Source organism: Lacerta agilis, chromosome 4, assembly GCF_009819535.1.
Source record: "Lacerta agilis isolate rLacAgi1 chromosome 4, rLacAgi1.pri, whole genome shotgun sequence".
Classification (NCBI taxonomy): Eukaryota; Metazoa; Chordata; class Lepidosauria; order Squamata; family Lacertidae; genus Lacerta; species Lacerta agilis.
Window position 1 is genome coordinate 21149706 of NC_046315.1, and position 25394 is coordinate 21175099.

The 25394-nt window shown below is 42.2% G+C and overlaps 1 protein-coding gene across 3 annotated transcripts in view; it reads right to left on the bottom strand.

The window, feature by feature from the left end:
* Nucleotides 1–8901: 8901 nt before the first annotated feature.
* RDX (radixin) overlaps nt 8902–25394 on the bottom strand; it is a 32326-nt gene continuing 15833 nt past the window's right edge. Inside the window, exons 2-12 of one of the 3 annotated variants that reach the window (XM_033146266.1) lie at nt 25201–25238; nt 23897–24171; nt 22936–23019; nt 21148–21294; nt 20770–20866; nt 20044–20207; nt 18696–18826; nt 15094–15254; nt 12005–12097; nt 11048–11296; nt 8902–9630 (exon numbers count right to left, since the gene is read on the bottom strand). In XM_033146266.1, the coding sequence (XP_033002157.1) occupies nt 9466–9630; nt 11048–11296; nt 12005–12097; nt 15094–15254; nt 18696–18826; nt 20044–20207; nt 20770–20866; nt 21148–21294; nt 22936–23019; nt 23897–24171; nt 25201–25203 (1569 nt within the window). In that variant the 5' untranslated portion in view covers nt 25204–25238 and the 3' untranslated portion in view covers nt 8902–9465. The remainder of the gene's footprint in view (nt 9631–11047; nt 11297–12004; nt 12098–15093; nt 15255–18695; nt 18827–20043; nt 20208–20769; nt 20867–21147; nt 21295–22935; nt 23020–23896; nt 24172–25200; nt 25239–25394) is intronic. The other 2 variants (XM_033146265.1, XM_033146267.1) reach the window with 2 other exon arrangements.

The following is a 25394-nucleotide window of genomic DNA, read 5'->3' on the forward strand; positions in this document are numbered from 1 at the left end:
AACAGGAATGGGTCACTTAGGGCCCTGTTGAGACCCACATCTCTGGCTAGGACTGGTAGGAGTTGGGGTACAACATCTGAAGGGCTGTAGGTTTCCCACTCCTGGCACAACAGCCACAGATAAGGAAGAATTAAAGTCACCAAGCAGCCACACAAGCATCAAAGATGCATTTATTCAATTACATAGGTAGAGACAATTTGCAATATATGCATATAATGCCCATTTGAGCGATAGTGAGGAGGGGAATCAATCGGCTGTAGCACCTTAAGAGGAAAACTGAAAAGATTCATTTGGCTGTGACAAATTATCAGTTGATTTAGGTTTTTATATGCCATCAAGGCTTAATATAAAATGTGTAAAAATGAATAATGTAAAGGTAACAGAAACAGCAGTTACTTTTACATTTCTGATTCTGCCAGGGTTCATGCAGAGATCCCACTTTTAAAGAACAGCTTGTTGTCTGCTATATTTATTTCCATTGTAGCTGCATAGTAAACAAAGTTTCTAATTCTTCGGCCTTTGAGGAAATAGTCACAGCCATATTTTGGAAAAAAACATGCCCCTGATCCAACACTTTGGGGAAAACCCAGTTAGAGAACTGAACCAAGAGATCTCCAAAGCATGAGTTGCTCTCCATCAAGAAAGTTGACATATACTTTGCACCTCTTGTGTGTTTAAAGGATTGTAAACTTTCCCAAACAACAGAAGCACAGAGGCAGGCCTGGATAGACCTCCGGTTCTTCTGCTGCTCTATCCTAAGGGTTGCAAGAGATCGTACTTTTGTAACCTGCACAAAGACACAGAAGAAGAAAAACCAAGCAGATTTAATAAGGAAACAGAAAAGAGCCACACCCACATTTATAGCTGCAGAAGCGCCTAGAATGAAAAGAGATCGGTTTCCCCCCAAAAAAGTTAGAAATTTGCTTTTCAAAAGAAGAGTGAAGAAGTTTAGACCGTGAGGCCTATCTGGCAGCTGTGGCAATTCTGTATGCGCTTGGGCGTCCCGTTGAAACCAAGAGGGTGTCAGAGCTCATAAATTTACACTGCATTCCAGCTAAAATGTGCATTGACTTGGCATGCAGCCAAACATCAGCAATACTACTAACAATAAAAGTGTGACTTTTGGAAGGCTCTCCTACGTTTTGACTAGCCTAGTGAGTGCAAGGAGCTACCATAAGCCCTACTCACATGTTCAAAGGATGCACCAGCTTCACCTCTAACCTTTGTGAGTTGAATCCAAAGGTCTCAAGGGGGATTATTCAAGAATTCAGGAAAATGCACTTAGAAGCCTCCCAAGGATCAGGGCCCCAGTGGTGCAGAAAACTCTGTTGCATGGAGGAGTCTAAACACGCTCAAAGACCAACCACTTTGACCTCAATGTGCAACAGTTGGCAGCAGAGCCAGTGGGGATTTGGGGTTGGGGTGGGCATTTACAGCCCTGAACCCCCTCCAAAAGTTTTTGGAAAACCTGAACAGGGTGCTATACTAGCACACATACCAACAGTTGACTGTCCTTGCCAAATATTTAAAGTGCCTCGAAGGTTAGCTAGCAGCTTGGTATGCTGACAGTGGTTATTCAGGGTATTTTCCAGTTTTCAAAACCCTTTTTTAAAAAAAAATAAAAGGCAGAACTCAGATTGTACCTCGAACCTTATAAATGCAACAAAAACACTGATCAAGCTATGGACAGGCAAAAAGCTAAATATGAGAGAGTCTTGGAAATATCCACTGGTAAGTTTTAAAGCCCTCCAGAACTATTCTTTTAGTACTCACCCTTTTGTTTTCCACTTTCCTTATTGCCTAAAAAAAAGTTCAGTTTGACAATCAGATCATTGTCGACTGCCCCGTTTCTCAAAAGCTCTGCTGTTTCTGTTGATGGCAGCAATTGGCTGGTAAAGGGGCACCAAGATATACCAGCTTCTGGTGCTAGTTCATGACATCAGCACCCTATCGGTCATACCAATGTACTGATCACTATAAAATAATAATAGTAACAACAACAACAACAATAATAATAATAATAATAATAATAATAATAATAAATGTTTTATTTGTACCCCGCCCATCTGGCTGGGTTTCCCCAGCCACTCTGGGAGGCTTCCAACAGAGATTAAAATACATGAAAATATCACACATTAAAAACTTCCCTGAATGTAAGGTAGTTGTTTATCTCTTTGACATGAGATGGGAGCTCCCTTTTGCTTGCGCAACATCTCTTGGACACAGCTCTATAAGAACACTTCTGCTTTCCTAAAAGCCCTATGAAAAGTGATTTTTAAAAGGCATTTTGAAGAGCCCCTATCTCTTAACACTAGTATGCTGGCACGTGGAAGCAACACATTGGAGACCTCCTGAATGTGAAAATGATTTTTCCTCCTTAGTGGTAGGGCTGGTTATCGTTTGCTGCTTTTCCTCTTAAACACTATAGCAGCTGTATGGAAACATTGCTAGCACAAAAGGTGGACTGTACATACTTTAATAGGTGAAAAGTATGGTTATATTTCTATTACGCATAGACAGGTGCATATTGCTGCTTCACTTTAATGTCTCTCTCCCGAAAGACCTACTATATGTTGAGGGCTTAAAACCAATGTAATGGATGCAGTGTTGCAACAAGGCATCCTGTGGACTGAAAAGCAGGTGCGTCCCTGTACGATGGCCAAAAAAGAAAAGAAGACAAAAGACCCTGCATGGGGTGGGCATCATCATGGAGATAGAAGGGGTGCATTGCAGACAAAGCCGAGGCCTGCTGCTATCGATAAGGCAAGGGGCTTTGTGAAAGCACATCCACGCTGCAAGAAATGGCCCCCAAGGGAAAAGGGAACAGAGGTCCAACACAGAGCCGGCAGGGCTGAAAAAGGAGAGGGATATACTCTTTGCCCACAGGTTATTTTGTGTATCTCTGTCCAGCAGAGCAACTAGGAGTAACCAACTGCACACACCAGGCAAAACAGAAAATCAGTGTTGTTTTATGAACAAATCATTTTATTTCACCTTGTCTTCTCCTGGTAATGAATTAACATTGCCCTCCCCCCCTTTTTTTGCTTCCCCCTGGGAATAGTGGGAGAAGTCATCTTAATGTGACTTTTCCACCTCAAAATATAAACAGTAGGTAAGAGCCTAGTGCAGTGATGGCGAACCTTTTTGAGCCCGAGTGCCCAAACTGCAGCGGAAAACCAACTTTTTTATTTCAAAGTGCCAACACTGCAATTAAACCTGAATATCGAGGTTTTTAGTTAGAAAAAACTCCTACAGTTGTCCAAACATTTGCAGTCTTAAAAGTAAAAGTAAAACACAATAACAAAGTTTTCAATGTTACAGTTTTTTATTGAAAAAACCCCATAAACTCTACATGTGCATGTATTTTAGACAAAGGGATACTCAACTTGTAATAATGATTATATGCCAGACTGACATTGTATGGAACAAGCCTTGTTGTTGTTGTTCAGTCGTTCAGTTGTGTCCGACTCTTCGTGACCCCATGGACCAGAGCACGCCAGGCACACCTATCCTCCACTGCCTCTCGTAGTTTGGCCAAACTCATGTTAGTAGCTTCGAGAACACTGTCCAACCATCTCGTCCTCTGTCGTCTCCTTCTCCTTGTGCCCTCTATCTTTCCCAACATCAGGGGAAATGGATCAGAATGGATAGGTTTGATCTTCTTGCAGTCCATGGGACTCTCAAGAGTCTCCTCCAGCACCATAATTCAAAAGCATCAATTCTTTGGCGATCAGCCTTCTTTATGGTCCAGCTCCCCCTTCCATACATCACTACTGGGAAAACCATAGCTTTAACTATACGGACCTTTGTCGGCAAGGTGATGTCTCTGCTTTTTAAGATGCTATCTAGGTTTGTCATTGCTTTTCTCCCAAGAAGCAGGCGTCTTTTAATTTCGTGACTGCTGTCACCATCTGCAGTGATCATGGAGCCCAAGAAAGTAAAATCTCTCATTGCCTCCATTTCTTCCCCTTCTATTTGCCAGGAGGTGATATTTAGATAGTTTGTTACTATTTCAACTTTGATTCAGACTGAAACAATATGCATATGATCAGGATGTCAAGTACTGATAGAGCCCAGTTCTGAACACTGCATCTGAAATTGTGTCCAAATGGTATTTGTGGATCTTCGTGAACAGATGGAGACACAGGCAGAAGTAGAACATTGACAGAATTTTTATATCGAATAAATAAATGGATCACTTTAACAGAATATGTGCTAAAATTAAGCTGCTGGTCAGGCAGATATATGTGTTAGCATAGTGGAAATAACTCATCTTATGCACAGTCTCTGAATAGCAGTAACAGATAGAGCTTATAGTGCTGCTCCAAAAGGTTTTCTTTTTCTTTTTCCTTACAAGCATTTCTAGGGGCAAGCAAGATGTGATGTTAAATGTGTATTTGCATCCAGTGTGCTGGCTTGCTGTTATTGTCTTAAATGCAAATAGCATCAATTGGGGCAGTTGATAATAATCAGGGCCACAGCAGATGGAGAGTTCAACCCTTTCCACACCTGTTGTGGTCCTTATGAAAACCACCCCTTTGAAATTGCTATTTGCATTGGTAGGAAATGCAAATGTTAACACGGGAGGCTCTCTCCAAAGCAAATTAGGAATTGACCTCAGAAGAGGAACAGTCCTTAGGGCTGCAGCATGGGAGGAAATGGTTAAATTGCCTCTCCATACCTGCTGTGTCCTTCATAAATATCCCTTTTGCCCCCAGCAAGAAGAGATGTTTTTACAATGCAAACCCACATCCCATCAGGAGAATATGCAATGCGGAGGGGAGAAAAGAAAAGAAAAGTGGAGTGGAGAAGGCTGAAGGAAATATATCTGGGGCTGGGGTGGAAGAAATGGAAAGGACGCAAAGAGGAGCAGGAAAGGAGGAAGGGAAAGGGACAGAAAGCGAACGAGAATCAGGAGGAGGCTGAAGGAGACCAGCAGCGTAAAAGGAAGGGAATATGAGTAGTGAGGGGAGAGAAAAAGGGCGAGAAGGGGCGAAGGTGCCCGAGGGAGGGGCAACAGAGAGAGAGAGAGAGAGAGAGAGAGAGAGAGAGAGAGAGAGACGGCCGGGTGCGGATGGAGGGAGGGAGGCAGGGAGGCGCGAGAGGGAAGAGCGAAGCCGCGCGGCTCCCCCCCCCCCCGCTCGCAGCGCTCAAAAGGAGGGCTTCCCCCTCACCCGCCGCCCCTGGCCCAGCCCCCACTGCTGTTACCTCGTCGTCGTCGTCGTCGAATCCTCCGCAGCAGCAGCAGCAGCCAAACACCACTGGGACAGGCGCCAAGGAGGGAAATTGCTGCTGTCTGCTGCTGCGCCTGCGCTGGCAGGACGCATGAGCAGAGCAGCGCGGCGGCGCCATTTCCCCGCCCCTGGCGTGCCAGCAGAGAGAGCTCTGCGTGCCAGCTGTGGCACGCGTGCCACGGGTTCGCCATCACTGGCCTAGTGGATTCAAATATTGATTCCGCCCAAAGAAAGGGCTTCTGAAACTAAGAACATAAAATACACATAGGACATTTCTTCAGCCTTACCTTGATTCAATTTCAGCGAGGAAAGGGGGGCGGAGAACATGCATCTTAACCCATTAGGTGGAAAACGTGTGTGAAATGCAGTGCATGGGTTGAGGAGCCAGGATCTGAACAACGAAAACCTACACACCAGTCCACAATGATAAACAACAAATACATTGCACAAAGGGCCATAGAAATGTATGCATGCCTGCTGTTTTGTATGTGGTGATTTTCTGTTTGAAGACGGCCTGTGGAAAATCTAGTCTAGTACTACAGCCTCCATCATCATCATTATCCTCAGCCTCATTTATTTCTTCTCTCTCGTCCAATGACTGAGCCAAATAGTTGCCTTGCTACTGCTGGCCACCAGCCGGGGCCCTGGCAGTGAACTACACTGAATCCAAGATGAGAGTCAGCTATAAAAGCCAATGCCTTGGCTAGCTCAATGATCAGTGCAGGACAGCCAAATGGACTGCTTGTTCTGCAAACAAGCAAGGGGGGGGGGGACTGGAGCAGCAACCTTAGGGAACTTCCCAGTATTCAGCTTTACATCCTGTGCTCCCCCCGCATCTCCTAGGCAGTGGAAAAGTCCTATTTTGGAGTGCTCCTGCACACTACCTGGGGAACAGAATTAAGTCACAACCATGGTGAACAGCTTTAATTTGTGCACTTGGAACTGCAAGGACTTGAGAATTGTTGATGTATTACAAAACAGACGAGCATGAGACGGGACATGGATCAGTGATAAAGCATCTGCTTTGCATGCAGAAGGTCCCAGGTTCAATCTCCAACTAGGACAGTGCTCTGCAAAGCCACTGCCAACCAGTGTAGAAAATAGTGAACAGGATGGACCAGAGTAAATAGAAGGCAACTTCCTAAGTTCCAAACCGGCTTGCATATATGAAACGGTAAAAGTATTTTGAGCATTCTGGATTTCTCAGAATTACACAGCTTTAAAAAAAATGAACAAGTGAAGTCCCATTTTATATGCAACATTAAGTCAATGGTGTTCAAATGAGCTCCCTCTCAAATCTGTGTGTGATGCTAGCAGTGAGATCTTACGCTACTCATGCATCTCCATGTCACAAAGCTGGAGCATATTTAAGCAGGCAGGCACTCAGATCACCTCTTGAGACACATCAAGGAAAAAGCCTCAACTTTTGTCATATGAGCACCTGCTGCCTCAATAAGCTCTTCGTCCTCAACTGCAATTTTGTGCCAGTGATTCCTCTTTTTTGAACCTGCATCTACCCTTTTTCCTTGTATCTGTAGTGAGCAGTTAGTGCCCCCTCCCTCCATAGGAGTGTCATTTCTGTTTACATTTTAAATGAATTCCCATTACAAGATTTGTCATCTATGTTCCAGACATCCATTCACTAGTCTTAAGCAAATTGTGATTTTTTTTCCAGCAAAACAAACAATTTTGCTTGGGAAATATGAGATTAAATAACAACAATGGATCTCAGAAGAATGAACTGTAGTCTCTTTATTGTTAGCCAATGAACGTTATCCAAAATAATAGGTGTTATTAACTGTAGCTTAATTTTACAACACAAAAGATGCTAAGGAGGGGAGGGGGAAGAAGAGGGGAAGCGTGTTGAAAATTTCTTCACCATGTTATTTTCTTAATGCCTCTGCATCAATATGTCTCCTCAGCAGTTGGTGACAACCATCACCATCACTTCATTCACAGTGAAAAACCTCATTACAGATGTTAATTCCTGGTTGCTTAGAAAAAAGTCACACAGTTTTATATATGGATTAGATCCATTTTAAACTCTAATCTATACATTGTATATTATGAACAGCAAATCTAACTCGTATTTCCCCCCCTTACACTGATAGTCTGGCATTGTCAATGCACGAACACACATTTCAGGGGAGAGCCATACACTGCATTCCATTTGCTATGGCAAAATATTTTGAACACTTTGGACATATAGGTCTCATGATTTGCTGCATGAAAATGTGCAAGGCATCTGCCCAATTTCTCTGACTGCAAGCAAAAGTGCCCAGGGCAAACATTTGAGCATGTGCACAGCTTTTGCACACCCGTGCAAGGAAAATCAGCTACCAGTGTGTCTGTGTTCCTTTCATGATGCCCTCTCTCCAAGATCTCCCTTAAATTTAAGGGTGCAGTGTGGGACAACCCTCAAGAAGATTAAGGAATCCTTATTAAAGGATATTTAATAAAATGGCAATTTTAATAGGGAAGTGTAAATTTTGAGTGCATAATAACAAAAGGTTAGCTGGACCATCCTCAGAGAAATCGGGGCTTCTTTCTCCCAACTACTAATTAAAGATTTATTTTAAAAATGGTGCGTAATTTCAAATTCATAACATGGTCCTCAAAACTCAACATGCCAATTAGTCATCCCAAAGAGCATTAGATAAGGGTGATTCAGCGGTGGTTCTAAACATACATTCAATATTAACTGACTGTATGCTGAACTTCAGCCTAAATGTATGTTCATACAACTCATCTGCCCCTGTTCTGCCACAATTCCTGTGAATGGACTCCCTGAAAAGCAAGGAAAAGCACAGAGCGCATGCATATAATATATATATATATATATATATATATGCGCGCGCATATGCATGTGCCATTCCCTTGCATCTTCAGTTATCATGGAAGGAACAGGAAAACTTTGATGTGCAAGTGGGTCCCCAAAGCAAGTACAAGGCAGCATTGTTTTATGTAGACTTCATTAAGAAATGAGCCTCAGAGCAACGTTAATTTAGTACAAAGGAACCCAAGACCCAGAAAACATGCTCAAATGTTTCACACCCTCTCAGTGGATCGTATACCAGTTCCAGGTTACATTTTTAAAAGGGGGGGAAGATACATGATGCAGAATTTTACTCAACAAAAAGGCAGCTGAACACTGTTTGAATACTACAAATCTATGCTGCAATAGAACAAAATATTTAAAGAGTAAAGGCTCTGAGATTTGTGTAGTGTTTAGCTATGCAGAAACCTAGCATAATGCAGTTTGCGTTTCTATATGGTGTTTGAAAGACCAGTCATCATGCATATCGTAGTGAGGTAGGCTATTGTCCCCTCCATGGGACTGATGTTTTCATATGCTCCCTTGCCAGAAAGGTCCAGGTTTCCGACATTGCAATTCATGTGACAGCTAACAAAATGCAAGGGAAGGAGAACCTAGAGCAGGGGTGGGGGACCTGAGCCCTCCAGGTGCTATCGAACTACACAGCTCCCATCCTTCCTAGCCATGCTTGCTGGGGCTGATGAGAATTGTAGTTCATCTGGAGGGCGAAAGGTTACCTATCCCTGTCTTAAAGAGTCTCTCATTTTTCCTACTTTTATCTGAAGAACTGAAGACTTCAGTAAAACAGACCCAAAAGCAAAATACTTTCTACAGGTTAATGTTCCACTTTAAAAGGGGGGGGGGTATGCTGGAACAGCTACCTGCCATCTAGACCTTTGTGAACAGGCAGGCAAAGAAAACCATCAATGATGACAGGACGTGAAACACCAAAGAACTCCACCTAACAGAAGAAAAACCACACCCCTAAACCCCTGATAAATTAAGCAAGTTCTTGCAAATTCACTAAAATGAAAAAAGAAAAGAAAAATCCAAAGTGCACCCATGCCAAAAACTGTGGCCAGTTATAAGGTAAAAGCTAGTGTTCTTTCAAATCATTCCTGTTTAGGTTAACAGCTTTGTCAGTATAAGATGGAGCTAGTCCTCCAGAGGACAAAGAATTAAAAAAACAAACAAACAAACATGTAATATGAGATCATGGAGATGTGGCCACCACTTCTCCCAGAGAGCCAGAGCGGACAGGCTGCCTTATTGTTGAACGGCTTTCATGAAATGAGTTTTAACCACAAACTGGTATAAATGCTTTGGCAAGGTGGGGTGTGTTCCTTTCAGAAAGGCCTGCGTTTCTCTGCTGGTGGTTCAAGCTTAATGAAGAACATATATGCAAAGTAACAGCTCTCACATTGCTTCAAATTCATCAATGCGCTGCTTCGTATTGCCTTGCCGGATCTGTCGAAGAGTCTTGTATTTATCGCGGCCGGCTTTAACGTTCTCTGCATGAAGGACATCGTTCTGGGTCTTCTTGGTGTCGTCTCTGGCTTGGGCCAGCTCAGAACTCAGGGCCTGTTGAACAAAAGCATTGCCGGTTTAGACGCTGCCAGTTCTGTCAAGTTCAACGTTTCATTTGCAGTACAGGATTAATCTTCCAACCAAACAGCCAGAATGTATACATACAAAAAACATAGGGGTATACATGGGCAAAAGGGGAGATGATATAGTCTTGTTCCTTTAGTGGAATATTTTCAGTTAATTCAACTTAAAACATGGTTTGTAATATTTTTTTTCTGGAGAACAGTTATCAGTCTCACATGTATAGCTCCTCAATCACATATTCTTAGAAAGAATTACAATAGAAGGGGACATAACGTGGTACAGAGAAGCATACATATTGTATTAACTTTTGTGTTCACTGTTTGCCAGATTCACTGCTCAGGCCAACCTATGATACAGCAAAACATAGGCAGGTTAAGATTTTATTATTATTTTTTTAATTACATTGGGGTTTAGTGAACATTCTGTTAGTGCAAAGATTTCTACTTGCACAATAAAACATCCCCCCCAATCCTCCTGTGTGCCCCTAAATATGTTCTAGAAGTTCCCCTAATCCTCTGGCACAAATTTGGGAAGGGAGCATGCACAGGGAGGAGGAGGGGAAGTCTTATTACAGAATCCTTGCTCTGATGGGACACCTTAGCTGACTACCCATCATGCTCTACTAAACTAACTTATTTACCCATCAGATGAAGGAATCATCTGCTTCTGTATTGTATGGATTTATCCTTCAGAATGATGATTTGTACAACAGCATTGCCAGGAAACTCACTTACTGGTTCTGATTGCCTTCCAAAGTAAATGGTGTCTCTTCATGCATTATTAAAGGGGCCTAAAGGCCGCTGGAAAGGAAGGTCAGCAGAATGGCCCCCTCCAAGAGCTTCAATTAAGATGGAATCTGATCTTAGCTTTCAAAATGCTGTGTTAACTAGCTTAATGCTCAAAATCCAAAGAGAATAAAAGCAACATTTGCACTCTGTGGTATGAATTTTCATATAAAGGAACTTGCTTGTGTTGGACATTGCCAGCATTTTGGGGCTGCAGTACCTAGTTAGGAAACAAAATTTGTAAAACAGCACAAGAGACAAACCGAATGACACTGTTCTCTTGACTGCATTTTCCAAAATATAGGCCACATCACGAAAATATGTTTCTTTTAATCGGAAGGAGAATGTCTAGATGTGTGGAGGGATATATTATGAATTTTTGCAAAGCAGTATGTACTGTGCCCAGGGCCACTCAACCAAATGACTTCCTCTGCAAGTGGAGCAGGAATGTCCCCTCACACCCACACCAAGATGGGATCAATAGGAGTTGTTTCAAATGCTTTGCAGGGGACTACTGTGCAAAGCAAGGCTGAGCATGCTCAACCAGCAGAGAGCTTTTTGGTTTGTGGCCTAAATTATATGCCTCTGTAATCCTTCATTACCTGGAGCTGTTTCTTTACACGTTCATTCTTCTGCGTTTCTGTTACACGCTCTTCCTCGCTCCTGTGATTCACAACGCCATCAGAAGCCAATTCAGCACTGGCCTCTGCATTATTCTCATCCTGTTCATCATGTTCATTTTCTGTGGGAGGAATTACAGGGGGAGGCGGAGGAGGTGGCGGAGGAGGAGCAGACATCACAGTCTTCAGCTCTTCTTTGGTCTTTTCCAGATCTTCTTGGGCTGCAAAGGCCTAAAAGGTGGTAATGAGGATTAGTCAACACTTGCGCTCCACAAACAACCAAAATCTCCCAGCCTTATACTTTAATGAGATTGGTGTCAATGAGATTGAACCAACTTAGCCTGTCATTCCTTTAACATGTTTACGAGCCACAGAATATATGCTTTAAATTATTTTGAAAGTCTCAAGAGCAGACCAGAAGTCAACTCAAGCAGCTCTGCACATCTTTCTGAATACCAAGTCAGCTGCTGTCAACTAATACAAAGGAATTGTGATACATCCCTCGACCCCAAACACTCATTAAAATGATTAGACCAAACAGCATTTTCAGAAGACTCTTAACAGCTTTCCTTGTCTCTAGGAGAAAAGTAGGATACCTATTTAGGATGAGATTTCAGAAAAGCATCAGAAGTAGGTACAGATAAGCTCATGAAGACATTTGTTTCCCTCCTGCGTTTGGATGAATCTATATTGCATCAAGTCAATCTGCCTTCTAGCCAGAGAAAGTAGAAAGCACAGGACATATGCAAGTCCAAGTATAGCTCTCATCTCACATTGGGGCAAGGAGTATTGTAAACTTGCAGAAGATTTTAAAAAGCATTTTCCAGCAGAGAATTTGACACCCGATGCTGGGAAATGCCTTGTTCTCAGCTCTAGCATGCAGTTCAGAATGCTTTGCCCATTCACAAATCCCAGCTTTGGTACATTAAAAATAATTACTTTGTGCTGCCATTCTGAAGCTTCTTCTTCTTTCTTCTTCTTGGCCTCCTCCAAAAGTGCAATCTTAGCTGTGAATTCCGCAAGTTCTGCCGCCTAGGAAGTAAGAAGAAAAAGTTATTAGCTCTAAGGCAACATCATGTATTGGTCTGCATGAAAAATGAAGCTGTAAAGAAATCTTAGTCACCTTTTCATCAACTTTGTATAATGAACAGGAAACCGTTCAAAAATAAAATAGCTAGACAAATAAGGAAATAATCATACTATAAAGCCACTTAATATTCCCTTAATTTGTTGTTGTTGTTCAGTCGTTCAGTCGTGTCCGACTCTTCGTGACCCCATGGACCAGAGCACGCCAGGCACGCCTATCCTTCACTGCCTCCCGCAGTTTGGCCAAACTCATGTTAGTAGCTTTGAGAACACTGTCCAACCATCTCATCCTTTGTCGTCCCCTTCTCCTTGTGCCCTCCATCTTTCCCAACATCAGGGTCTTTTCCAGGGAGTCTTCTCTTCTCATGACGTGGCCAAAGTACTGGAGCCTCAACTTCAGGATCTGTCCTAGTGAGCACTCAGGGCCGATTCCCTTAATACTGAATATTAATTCACCAATAGCAATATAATAAAAATAAATTTTAAAAAATGAGCCTGGTTATCATGTGACTCCAAAACTTGGAGAGAAAAAAAGAGTCATGAGGGCATCCTTTGGAGAAAGTATTTCATAAGGATAGTGTCACCATTTGGATGGTGGTGGTATAAAGAATATCTGAACTTAATATTAACAAGATGGTAGAATGGATCCAGAGACATGTAATGGGAGTTGGTGGAAACAGACTTCCTCAGTCCTCCCCCAACCTGGTTGGAGAGGTTCCCCTAAGGTTGGGGTACTTTGCCAAAAGTGGTGAGCTATAGCACAGGGAGGCAACCTTGGTGAGTGGAGAGAAGTCAGCTTCTACCCACCCTGTTGTGTGTGCTTTGGTTTGACTGCAACCTAGTGGATTGTTGACTCAAAATGCAACATACACCTTTCTCTCCCCACAGCACAGTACATACCGTATTTTCCGGTGTATAAGACAACTGGGCGTATAAGACGACCCCCAACTTTTCCAGTTAAAATATAGAGTTTGAGATATACTCAACCGCCGATTCTCCACCCGGCGTATAAGACGACCCCCGACTTTTGAGAAGATTTTCCTGGATTAAAAAGTAGTCTTATAGACTTCCGGCGGCAACGCCATTGCGGGTGGTCGTGGGCTGCTTCAGCCGCGAAGCGCCCAGTCCATCCCGGGGGTTTGGAGCCCCGCTACCGCAAAGCGGGGCTCCGGTGGGGTGCGGGAAGAGCGTCCCGCACCCTGGGCTCCCCGGCTGTGCCCGTTGTGGCTCCGAACCCTTCCCTCGCTCCCCCTGTAAAGGGGGAGTGGGGGTGAAGGGACGACGGAGCCGGGCTATAGGGGACATGCCCCAACCGGGATGTAAATGTGGCGAAAAATCCTGTGATGAGCGTCTAAGTTCTACCGGTCTTTAACGATCTGAAAGAACCCGGTGGTTGTGAGTATTTGACTGACTTTTCTATTTTTGGAACGATCCGGGGGGAAGAGGAAAGGGAGCCTGCCTCCCTCCCTTCGGGAGAGAAAGAAAGTAACCAGTTTAAGTGACTGCTGCTACAATAATGGATACAAAGTGCTCGGAATTTGAAAACTGAGACTGCTGAGTTTTCCCTTTGGGGATTAAGTGGGGAGAAAATATCTCCATTTAAAGTTTTGGTCTTTACACTCTGGCTTCAGAAAAAATGGCGATGGAAAATTTGGACTGACGTGGGAAACAATTGAAACAAAGGAAGGAAGAGACAGGAACTGAAATTTGACACTCACCCTCCCTTTCAAAATGCTGGACTTTGTGTTTGAACTTGTTTTGAACTCTGGTCTAAAGGATGAAGAAATGCTCACTGTCTTGAGGCTGGAACTGCTTAATCGGAAATTGCAAGTCTTGAGTGGGATTATAAATAAAAAGAATCTATTTCCCACAGAGGAGGCTTTTCAAAAGTTTTACACAATGGAAGCAAACCTTGGCAAAGAGCTGGAAGGGGTGCTTGAAGGATGGTCTGAAATGGCTGGGCGACTCCGGGAAAAGGAACCGTTTTCTGGGGGTGGCAGCCCTGGAACGGAAAAAATTATAATATCCAGACCCCGAGGTGGGAGCTTGGGGGCAAGGGACATGGAATTAAGATATTTACAAGAAGTAGAAGTATGGTACAAAGAAGCGGAGGAGCCCAGGAAGGATGTGATGTGTACCCTGAAGCTCGATGCAAGGTCTGTTGTGAATGCTGCCTGGATCTGTGGACATCTGGGAAAAGAAGACAACTGGAGGATTGGTTCTGGCGAAAGACAGAGAAAGACAATGGACAGAGGGGGTGTGGGATGAAGTATTAAATGTAAAACCCAAATGGTCTGTTATGGTATCTGAAATCGGAGAGTGAAGTTTGTTAATTATAAGTTTATTTTGAATAAGCAAGGAGATATTGGATTTTAAGTTAAAAGCAGCATGATAAAGGACAGAAGAAATAAGTTTAGTTTTTATAAGAATATTCTGCTAAGATTTATGTTATAATAGGATGATTAAGAGAATTGTGTTATCTTTAATTGAAGTTAAAAAAAATTTATAGAGAAAAGTTGTTAAGAAAGTAAAATATGGATTTAAAACCGAAGGTGAAAAGGCGGGGGAAGTCAAACGTCAAGATTCAGAAATAGAAATTTTTTTTTTGTAAGGTATACAAACAAGAAGAAGAATCCTGGCATTATGTGTATTTGTATTTGTTTTGTATTTGTAGGTGTGGGTCTGGGTATGTGTTGTATTATGAAAATGTTAATAAATTCTTCTTAAAAAAAAAAAAAAAGTAGTCTTATACGCCAGAATATACAGTAACTATATGGGGAGAGAAAGTACATGCATCTACCTTTTTTGTACTTGGATGACATCATGCAATTATGAACCTGCAGGGTTGCCTTAATATGGTTTCCTCTTTGGATGCCAGAATTTTAACAAACTCCTTGAAAACAATACATCCTAATATAATCAGGCTGCATGTAACTTCTTACCAGCTGCTCCTGATTTTTCATTTGGTCAGCAGCCTGTTTCGCCAGAGCAGCTTTTGCCTCTTCTGCAGCTCTCCGATCCTTTTCCAGGCGCTCCGCTTCCTCTTTTGCTTTCTTCCTTTCCTGATCCAGCTCTAGGGCTCTTCTTGTCTGCTCTTCCAATTCTATGCAGAAGTTTAGAAAAGATCAGATAACTAAAAGGAAGCCAGACTGTGTTACACCGAGCTGCTAAGTTCAATGGCTGGACTGCATAGTCAATAAAACTAGGTATTTCCAACATTGAATATTAAGGAGTTCTCTGTTATTTTTCTAAGAGCAAGAACAGAAGGTCTCGTTTGCTTTCAATGGAGATTGCTTAGGACAAGGGTGGGGACCCTTTTTGACCCAGTGGGCAGATCTTTATCTTAAACCCCGTGGATCAGCTCTGAGAGGCAGTTCGCAGCAGAGTTTGGAAGAGATAGTAACCAAGCAGGAATTAATTCCCCAGCCATCAACCAATGGAGAGACGAGTTCAATCCTGATTTCTGATAAGTTCAACAGACCTAGGATTACATGTCTTCAGACTTGTTTTACACTGCAACTCATACACAGAATTATAGAATTATAAAGTTGGAAGGTATCCCGGGGGTAATCTAGTCCAACCACCTGCAATGCAGGAATCTCAACGAAAACATACATGTAAGATGGCCATCCAACACATCAGATTATACTCTAATGTCAATTTTACATTGTACAGTGGTACCTCTACTTGCATTCACCTCTGGTTAAGTATCCTTCAGGATACGTATGCGGCAAACCCGGAAATATTTTTCCAGGTTTCTCTGTGCGCGCATGCACAGAAGCGCTCTATGCACCGTGCGCATGCACAGAAGCGGCACCTCCAGGATCTGACTGAAGCTCCGGAACGGATCCCGTCTGCAACCGGAGGTACCACTGTAGTGGAATATTCCAATGTTTTCTCCACTTGACCGTGTTGGCAGAAACTTACCGTATTTTTCGCTCCATAGGGCGCACCAGACCATAGGGCGCACCTCCTTTTTAGAGGAGGAAACAAGAAGAAAAAAACAATTTTCTGGTTTTCCTCCTCTAAAAGCCAGTTTTTTGAGGATCAACTCAAATTTGTGAATCTTTTCTTTGCAAAAGGAAAAGCCCTGTTTTTTTGAGGATCAGCTCAGTTTTGCAGCTTATTTGCAAAGGGAAAAGCCCTGTTTTTTGAGGATCAGCTCAGATTTGTGCAGCTTCTTTTGCAAAGGGGGGAAAGCCCCGTTTTTATGGGGTTCAACTCACATTTCTGCAGCTTCTTAAGGAAAGGGAGCCGTTTCTACAGTTTCCAGACAGATAATCTAATCAGCCAGTCACATGTCGCTGGGGAAACAAACAACCTCCCCCTGCAGCACTTTCAACAATGGAGGCCTGGGCAAGGGGGTGGGGCCAAAAGGGAGCCAGGGACTCTTATCTCTCTCCTGATCTCTTGCTGATCAGTTGCTGAGCGGGGTCCTTTCAACACCCCCTTTTCTCTTTGTAAAAAAAAAAAAAAAAGCACAACCTGCTTTTTGGCCCCTGGGCAATTCGGCTCCAGGGACCACCATTTGCTCCATAAGACGCACAGATATCCCCCCTTACTTTTTAGGAGGAAAAAAGTGTGTCTTATGGAGCGAAAAATACGGTACTCTTCTGAAAGTATGCAAAAGGATGCATGTCACTTAATTTTTTTTAAAATAGATATTCAAGAGAACAGAGCAATACTTCACTGCCCAGACTGCAAAAAGAACTGGCTCTCATACAAATCCACTAACCATCAAAACTGTTCACATTTTTCTCAGGAGGAATTATAAAAGCATCAGGTATAAAAGCCAAAGAAAACTCAAATGCAAGTCAGTTTCCCAAATACATGGCAGCCGTAATGGCTGAGTAGGCACACAAACCATAGCAGTAAGGACTAAAGCTCAGTGGCAAAGAACATGCTTTGCACACAAGAAGGTCCCTGGGTCAACCCCAGGCAACCCCAGTTATATGAAGCAGATGATAAACCCTCTTTCTGGGACCTTGGAGTGCCATTATCAGTCAAAATACACAGTACTAGGCTAAATGAACAGTTAGTCTGGCGTGAAAAAAGTTGCTTCTCATGTTTCTATCAAGGTTTTCAAAAACACTTCCTCCCATTCTCAGGCATCTGTGTCTAATTTTAAAGTCCCTAGATTTGCACATGTTTCTGGAAAAATGCTTTAAGATATTTGGGGTTTTTCTCATTTACATTTTTTGGGGAGACTTAGTTTTTTGTAATCTTCCCCAGTATTCTGACTTGCACTGTGCAAAGTATAAGCCTTAGGCACTCAGATCCCCTCCCCAACATGGTTTGGGCACATCCATAGTATGCATTTGGCTTTTGGGGGTGAGTTCTTTGGGTTCCCAGGTGCATTCACTACATCCTTTATTTGTTGCAGCACACTGCAGTTCTCACAGAGCACCCAGTTTGGGAATCACGGCCTTCAGTGTCTTAATGCAAACTATTAAAAGAGATGAATGAACATTAAAATGTTAGGAACTGCAAGAAGTCACTCCATTCAATAGCTGTGCTATGATTCAGAAAGTCAAGCACAAAAAGAGTAATTAGCTGTGCTAGAGAAATCTATGCAAAATCCTGCAAAAGCTATTATGTTTAATGATATAAAGAATTTAACCTTAAAGAGCAGAAACACGTCTGAAGTAAATCCAATTTAACTGTACTTTTCTAGCAGACTGTGAAATAGAACACCTCACTATGCAAGTGGGTTTATATCTATTACATTTTTGCATGCTTCTTCCCTTCATTTCCTTTCCCCTTCCTTCAGGAGTTCCACATAATTTTCTATTACTATTTTAGATACCTGACCTATAGATATGATATACTTTCAGTATCAAATAGCTATGAAATACTTTCAGTATCAAATAAGGTATCTTAATAAAAATGGGCCTCTTTCAGTTTTACTACAATGGTGGTTTATAGACAAATCTGTTTTTCCTGACAGAGCCAACAGCTAGTTCTGAAACTGAAGCTTACCGCACACCTAGTGGCAGAATATGAATGATTTACCACTACATAACTGAATTTGATTTTAATCTAAGCTGCTATTTCTTATAATGTGACGGTCTGCAATAAGGTTTAAGACACTACAAATTTGTACTCTTCACAATGTCACATAAGGTCTGTGTGCCACTGTCCGTAAACTGCGCTCAAGCAAAAAGGAACAAAAGGGAAAAGGGACACAACAATGTACAGGTAACTCACAACTTAACGTTCACTTAAGTTGCATGCATTCAGCTTTATGTGCTTGCCAATGTTTTATTTTGGGGGGGGGGGGCAGACATCCAGGGAAAAAAGACTTTGGCAATCCCACCCACCATTGAACCCAATGTGTCTTGACTATACATGATTTTGGCTTCATAAAATCACGTATTTTGAAAGTTGCCTGTAGTTGTAAAATATGATGCAAGTTAAATTAGTGTATTGTTAAGCTAGCTGCTAACTTCCTTACATGATGTGGCAAGCAATGTAACATAATAAACCTAACAGACACACAAACTTAATATTTATTGAAGGAAATAGCTGTGATGAACATGCACACCTTTTTGGGCCTTCATCGTCTGTTCTTCAATTTGTCTTAGCCGTTCCATCAACTCTTCCTTTTCACGCTCTATTCTTTCCTTCTCTTTTTCTGCTATTTCCCTTTTCCTTTTCTCATTTTCTAGTTGTGCCCTAAATTAAATAAATGCCAGCATCAACATAGCAGAGGAGCAAGTGATATTCATTCTGAGTTTACAGCGCATCCATCGAAATCCATTTACCCAAACATGCCAAATTTATTCTCACAATACAAGTCACAACATGATATGCTAGGTGGAAGCCCTGCAGCAATAACAATAACAATAATAGGTTTGTTCTGGCAGATGATCTCAAAGTTGTATAAGTGTCTCAAAAAAACAAGGTGAAAGCTGTAATGAAACAGAATAGGCAAACAATCTAGCTAAAGATCAGCATCGAGTAGGGTAAGATAGTGCTTCTAAACTGCACGCTTCTCATGAGCGTCTGGTTGGCCACCGTGAGAATATAATGCTGAACTAAATGAGTCATTGGTCTGATCCACCAGGGTGCTTGTGTTCTACATGACAATCAAGTACCTACAAAACTTCAATCTATCAGGTAGTAACTCATAGGATAACACAATATTAGGTACTTCATAAAATAATTTTAAAGACAACAAACAATCTGACCCAAAACTGTGATGCTTAAGTATCTGCTCCTCACCTCTACCGAGACTCATGCACACTGGCAGTATATAGTAGCTAACTCATGGTAACATCCAAGTGGCAATTGCATATTTGTCTGCACTCACTAACTAACAGCAGTTGCAGTGTTACTATTTAGTTTACTTAGTGCAAATCTTCTGAAATCACTGTGGAAACATGCGGTAAACATGCCAGTACATGCCGCTTGTTTTTCCCCAAAGCATCAGTACTCTAGCAGAGTCCAATTAAGCAGGCAGCCTGCTGTCAGTGCACTTTGCTGGAGGACAAATCCAATTGTGACACAAAGCTGGATAAGGACATGAGCTTTCATAAGACACTACCCAGGGCTAAAGAAAACCAGGGGTTTTGACAAACATCCTTTCTTTCTCTATATATAATTCATGAAGCCAATTTGTCATTGCAGAGAACTGGTGTGCATCCATGTGTAACAGGTGTTAAGTACAATACCAAGACAACAACAGTTTCCACTATTGGCACTGATTTAATAGGAGTAATATCTGTTTTTAGAGAATTCTGTCCATGAGAGCAAAAATAGAACTTACTATTTTTTCCTCCTTAAGTCTGCCTCTAGGTCATGTGTGCTAGAGTGTTTTTGTTTGTTTGTCTGAAGTTATGAATGACAAAAGAATTCCAACTACTGTTCATACACAGTTGTCAACATCATACCTCTCCATCTGTTTTTGGTGTTTTTCTTCCCTAGCCTGGGCCTTCATCTGTTGAACTTCAATTGTATCTGGCTTTCTCCTCCTCATGTACAGCTCGTGATTTCCCATACACAGTGCCAATATCCGTTTATTAATTCTTAGACGTGGTGCATAAAACACAAAATCCTAATAAAAACATTAAGTTATTGAAATCCCATTTATGTTCTAGAAACACATGCTTATTAAGAATACGGACACTCTTAGATTCTTCTTAATAAGATTCTAACTTCTTAAATAGATAGCTTAACACTTTCACTAACCACCCTCCAATGAAGCAATCTTTGGGACTAGTCATTAGCTGTTCCAGAACAGATCAATAAATGACTTGGAATTAGGTGTGATCAGTGAAAGAACTGACACCAAAGTATTAAGAATGATTAAATCCCAACAAACAGGGAAGAACTCTAAAAGGTTCTTTGAACTTGGTGACTGTAACAGGCTGGCAGAGGAAACCCAAACAGGATTTTGAAAGTTATGTACTTTGGAGGCGGGGAAAATAAAATTCCAGGCATAGATTAGCTCCAACCCTACCGTGAACAATTAACCAATGTAAGTGAGAAATTCCAACACAAATATTAGCAAAAGTTACATTAGTTAAGCAAGAAAACTCTTTGGAGAGTTAAGAGCTAGAGAGGAAGGGGTTACAGATAGTTCAGGTCTAAACAAGGAATTAAAAAGATTTACTCACAGGGGCCTTTTTGTCAATGGGTTTTATCACAAACTTTTTGTCATTAAATGAAATATTTCTGATTTCACTCCAAGGAAAGCCGATCTTGGGAGTCAACCTTTAGTGAACACAAAAGAATCCTTAGTCACACACACTTTGTGAACAACCACAGTAAAAGAGCAAACTTGTTATAGGGCGAAAGGACAGCGTGCAATTTCATCTACCTCTGTCCAACAGGCAGGACCACTTATTTACCAGGTTCTTCTCTACCCACAATAACATCTACAGCTCAGTTTCCAAAGAACACACAATTAAAAACAATGTACATCAAACTCTATTAAGGAGGATGATCCATGAACAGTTCTTCAGGAATACTGAAACAGTTTTAATACTACTTACTTATCATCATGTTCATAAATATTTAAACCCAAAGCATCGACACCAAGCCATAATTCAGTTCCCTTTTTGTTCTTTATTTCAAAATAGTTGACTCCATACATTTCCAAATCTTGTGCAATTTTGAGGTACTCCATCATAGAATCTTCCCTGATCAATGAAAAGAACATAACTGAAAACCAGATAAAATGCAAACTTCTATAGTCACTGTATAGGCAGAAGTAGTAAGGATCATGCACCCAAACTTACCAATTGTATCCTTAACTACCGTATTTTTCGGTCCATAAGACGCTCCGGACCATAAGACGCACCAATTTTTAAAGGGGAAAAACCAGGGAAAAATATTTTTTCCTGGTTTTCCTCCTCTAAAAGGCTGGGAGGGGGACCGAAGGAGGCAGCAGCGGTGGAGGGACTGGGAGAGGAACATGCTACGGGCCTCCCCTGCCTCTCCCACCCTGCCGACACCAGCGAAAGTGGGGCAGAGAAAGGGGAAGCCCAGTAGCGATGCTGTAGGGCTTCCTGTCCTCCCACCCCACTTTCGCTGGTGTTGGGGAGGTTTAAAGATTTAAAGACAGCTGGGGAGAAGGGGTGAACGCTCAGCCCTTCTCCCCCGCTGCCTTTAAAAAAAGCGGGGATGAGCCTCTGAAGGGGCACAATGCACCCCTTCAAAAAGGCTCATCCCCGTTTTTTTTAAGGGGAGAAGGGGTGAGCGTTCACCCCTCGTCCCCAGCTCCCTTCAAAGCAAGTGGGATGAGCACAGGGTGTGGGGTGGTGGAGAAAGCAGCTGCTTCCTCCACCACCCAGCACCCAGCGCTGCTCCAAAAAGCCTGCTTTCTGCATCCTGGGTGGAGGAAGCAGCTGGGATCCCGGCTGCTTTCCCCACCGCCCACCTCCCCGCGCCGATGCAGAAAGCCTGCTTTTTGGATCGGCGCGGGATGCTGGGTGGTGGAGGAAGCAGCTGGGATCCCGGCTGCTTTCTCCACCACCCAGCGCCCTGCGTCGATCCAAAAAGCCTGATTTCGGGTGCTGGGTGGTGGAGGAAGCAGCTGGGATCCCGGCTGCTTTCCCCACCGCCCACCTCCCCGCGCCGATGCAGAAAGCCTGCTTTTTGGATCGGCGCGGGGTGCTGGGTGGTGGAGGAAGCAGCTGGGATCCCGGCTGCTTTCCCCACCACCCAGCTCCCCGCGCCGATGCAGAAAGCCTGATTTCGGGCACTGGGTGGTGGAGGAAGCAGCTGGGATCCCGGCTGCTTTCCCCACCGCCCAGCTCCCCGCGCCGATGCAGCACCCAGTGCCCGAAATCAGGGTGGGGGGAGGCCGCAGGGAGCGAAGCCTTCGCTCCATAAGACGCAGCAACATTTCCCCTTCCTTTTCAGGAGGGAAAAAGTGCGTCTTATGGAGCGAAAAATACGGTAAGTCTTAAGTGGGTTAACTGTGCACTTTCATCCATTGATTCCAATCAGATTTACAGCCCAATTCTATACATTATAATTTGGAAGTCTCACCAATTTCAATGGGACATACGCCTAATAGAACTGTAGCCCTAACAGAGGCCGATTACTAAATAATAGATTGGACCCACTGTGCTTTTATTTATATTTTTATGATAGATTTAAAACAGAAGCAGGGGAAAGTGGTAAAAAGTTAAGCTAGTTATGTACGGAAGTAAGCTAAAATGGCTCTTTGGAGTAATATGTTTCAGTTATCAGCACTTATTGTCTGTAGGATATATTAATTAATTAAAAGCAAGCTAAATTCAAAAGAGGAGGGCTAACTATACCATGGAACTTACCTTAACATCCCTCTGTGTTCTTCATGCCAGTTTTGTATTCTTTCTTCCCACTGCTCTTTTGTCAATTTATGCTGTTCCAAAACACTGTCAAAATAAAGAATCATCATGAAAAGAGTACCCTACTATTTATTTTATTTTTACACAAAAGTTACAATCAGCGGCACCTTTCTAGATTTAAATTTATTTTTATTTTACAAAATTTATACACCACCTGATTGTAGTAAAACATCTACACGGTTTACAAGAAGTAAATTTGAATATGTTGCAATACCCTTCCCTTTCACTGTACATTCACTGTATTCACAGCCTGCAGGGAAGCTTACAACTTTTAAAAAACAATTAAGTAAATAAAAATACTAAACTGAAGACCACAATGGAACAAAACTAATTATAAACAGCAATATTAAACAAGAACAATGTGTGTACTGTATCACCAATTGTATTCAATTCCTTTAAAAATGCCAACAAATTTCAACAACCAAAGAAGTCATAAACTCTGTACTTTAGGTGTGAATGCTAGATTGGGGGTTGCCCATCTGACAACTGGCTTGGCAGGGCATTGACTTATGCTACTAGTCAAGCTAGTTAAGGAAATCAGGTAGTATCTAGTGCAACAAGTTCCACTATTGTGAGAAGTTTCAGATGTGCAATGGAATTTCACTGCTCTCTCCTCTGCCTGTACACCCCATAAATCTGCTTGGGAGTGTCATACGAACCCCAGGAACCTATTTAGAGGCCGCACAGGGAGATGAGAAGAAGGGGAATATCCACTGCTCTGCCAACATTCCTTGCAGTAGCAGAAGTCTTTAGTTGGATACTGCCCAGTTTCTGGGATGAAGATGCATATTTTTCAATTTCCAAGTTGAAGACCAATGGTGTAGGCCACTAGACAATCTTTCCTATTAAACTTATCCGTTGTACCCATAGAATTTGACAGACTTTTTATGCACCATATTCTTACCGCTGCGGAAGAAGTCTGTCATTGGCCAAATATCCTAGCTTATGTATCTCTTTATTGTAATCTCCATACTTGGCTTGAACAGCATAAGAAGCTAGCAGAACAGCAGTTTCAGGAGGACAATAGATTTCATCATTTAAAATGGCTTCTTTTACTTGCAGAAAAAACAGTCTCTGGGTTATTTCTTGAATCAACTCTTCAGACACATCCTCAGGAAAAAACTTTGCCCTGAATTTGAACTGAAGAGGATTTTCTTTCCTTACATCTTGCTGTGTTACCTGAAAAGGAGTTTGCAGAAGGGTAAAGAGAATATGAGAGTATTGGGAAAGCAATCTAGTCACCGGTTGTTACATACTGTAATTCAACTCTAGGAAGCACAACATTGAAGGACTTGTGATTCACACAGACATCTAAATAATTAATTGTGAATTAGGAAAACATGACAGCTTTCAGAGGCTACATAAAGCCATTTAAAGTCCTTATTGTATCCCTGTGTTACTCCAATTTTCATTATACAAATTCAGTTCTGAAGACCTACACAGCAGGTTGATTTAGGAAAATCAACTGTGCATTCAAGGATGTACACAATATAGCAGTGGTTTTAAAAGTTTATCCGCAAAAAGTCTCTTGCACAGGACTGTCAGATATTGATGAGCTAATGAGCATCATGTACACCAGATTTCTCAGGTAAAGTGCACTAATTGATATCTGGCAAGCTTCCATATATCTCTGAGAGGTTTATCAAGAACTGCACAAAAACATTTTAAAAATCCTAATGTTTGGTAACAATGCAAGAAAAGGAATAATAGTTGCAGTCTATATTCAAGTAGTCTGCTTTTTCATAAATGGCACATCAGGATTTCCAATTCCACTAACCCCCCCCCCCAAAAAAAGACAATCAGTGGGTTCTCTGTTCCAACTTTTCCTTTAAAAAAAAACCTATGGCAAACTTTGGGGTTCCTCCAAACTAGTGGATGCCTCCCATCCTGTTTTTCTCAGTAGAGTGCTCATTTTTAGAGGGGGGCAAGGGGGAATATCCCCACCACTACCGCCCAAAGAGCTATCACCTCACATTTCTCTGCTTTCATTTAAAAAGAGCAACTTGAACCTGGCATATGACAAAATGTACTGGAGCTATTCTTCTTATTTTCTGTGAGAAACCAGCCAGTTTGCCCCTCCCTCTATAACAAAAATCCTGCAGAAGCCCCTGCACAGGGCTGCAATCCTGTCAGCACTAACCAGTTATGTTTGCATTAGAAGAAATAATTTGTAACATATGAGAGAAGAATGTCAAACCCTTCTCTTACCATTTTTGCTGCACCCCATCTCAAGTGCCTCAAAAAAACTAATGAGTTGAAAGACAAAAACAACTAGAATTATTGCCCTAGAGCAAAGTAGAAAGAACTCAAGAACCTGAATGGACGTTATTCTACGTGGCTTCAAACACACCCACAGGAGATCCCTGTCCAAACTCTGTTTCCACCCTCAGCTCCTCTCACTG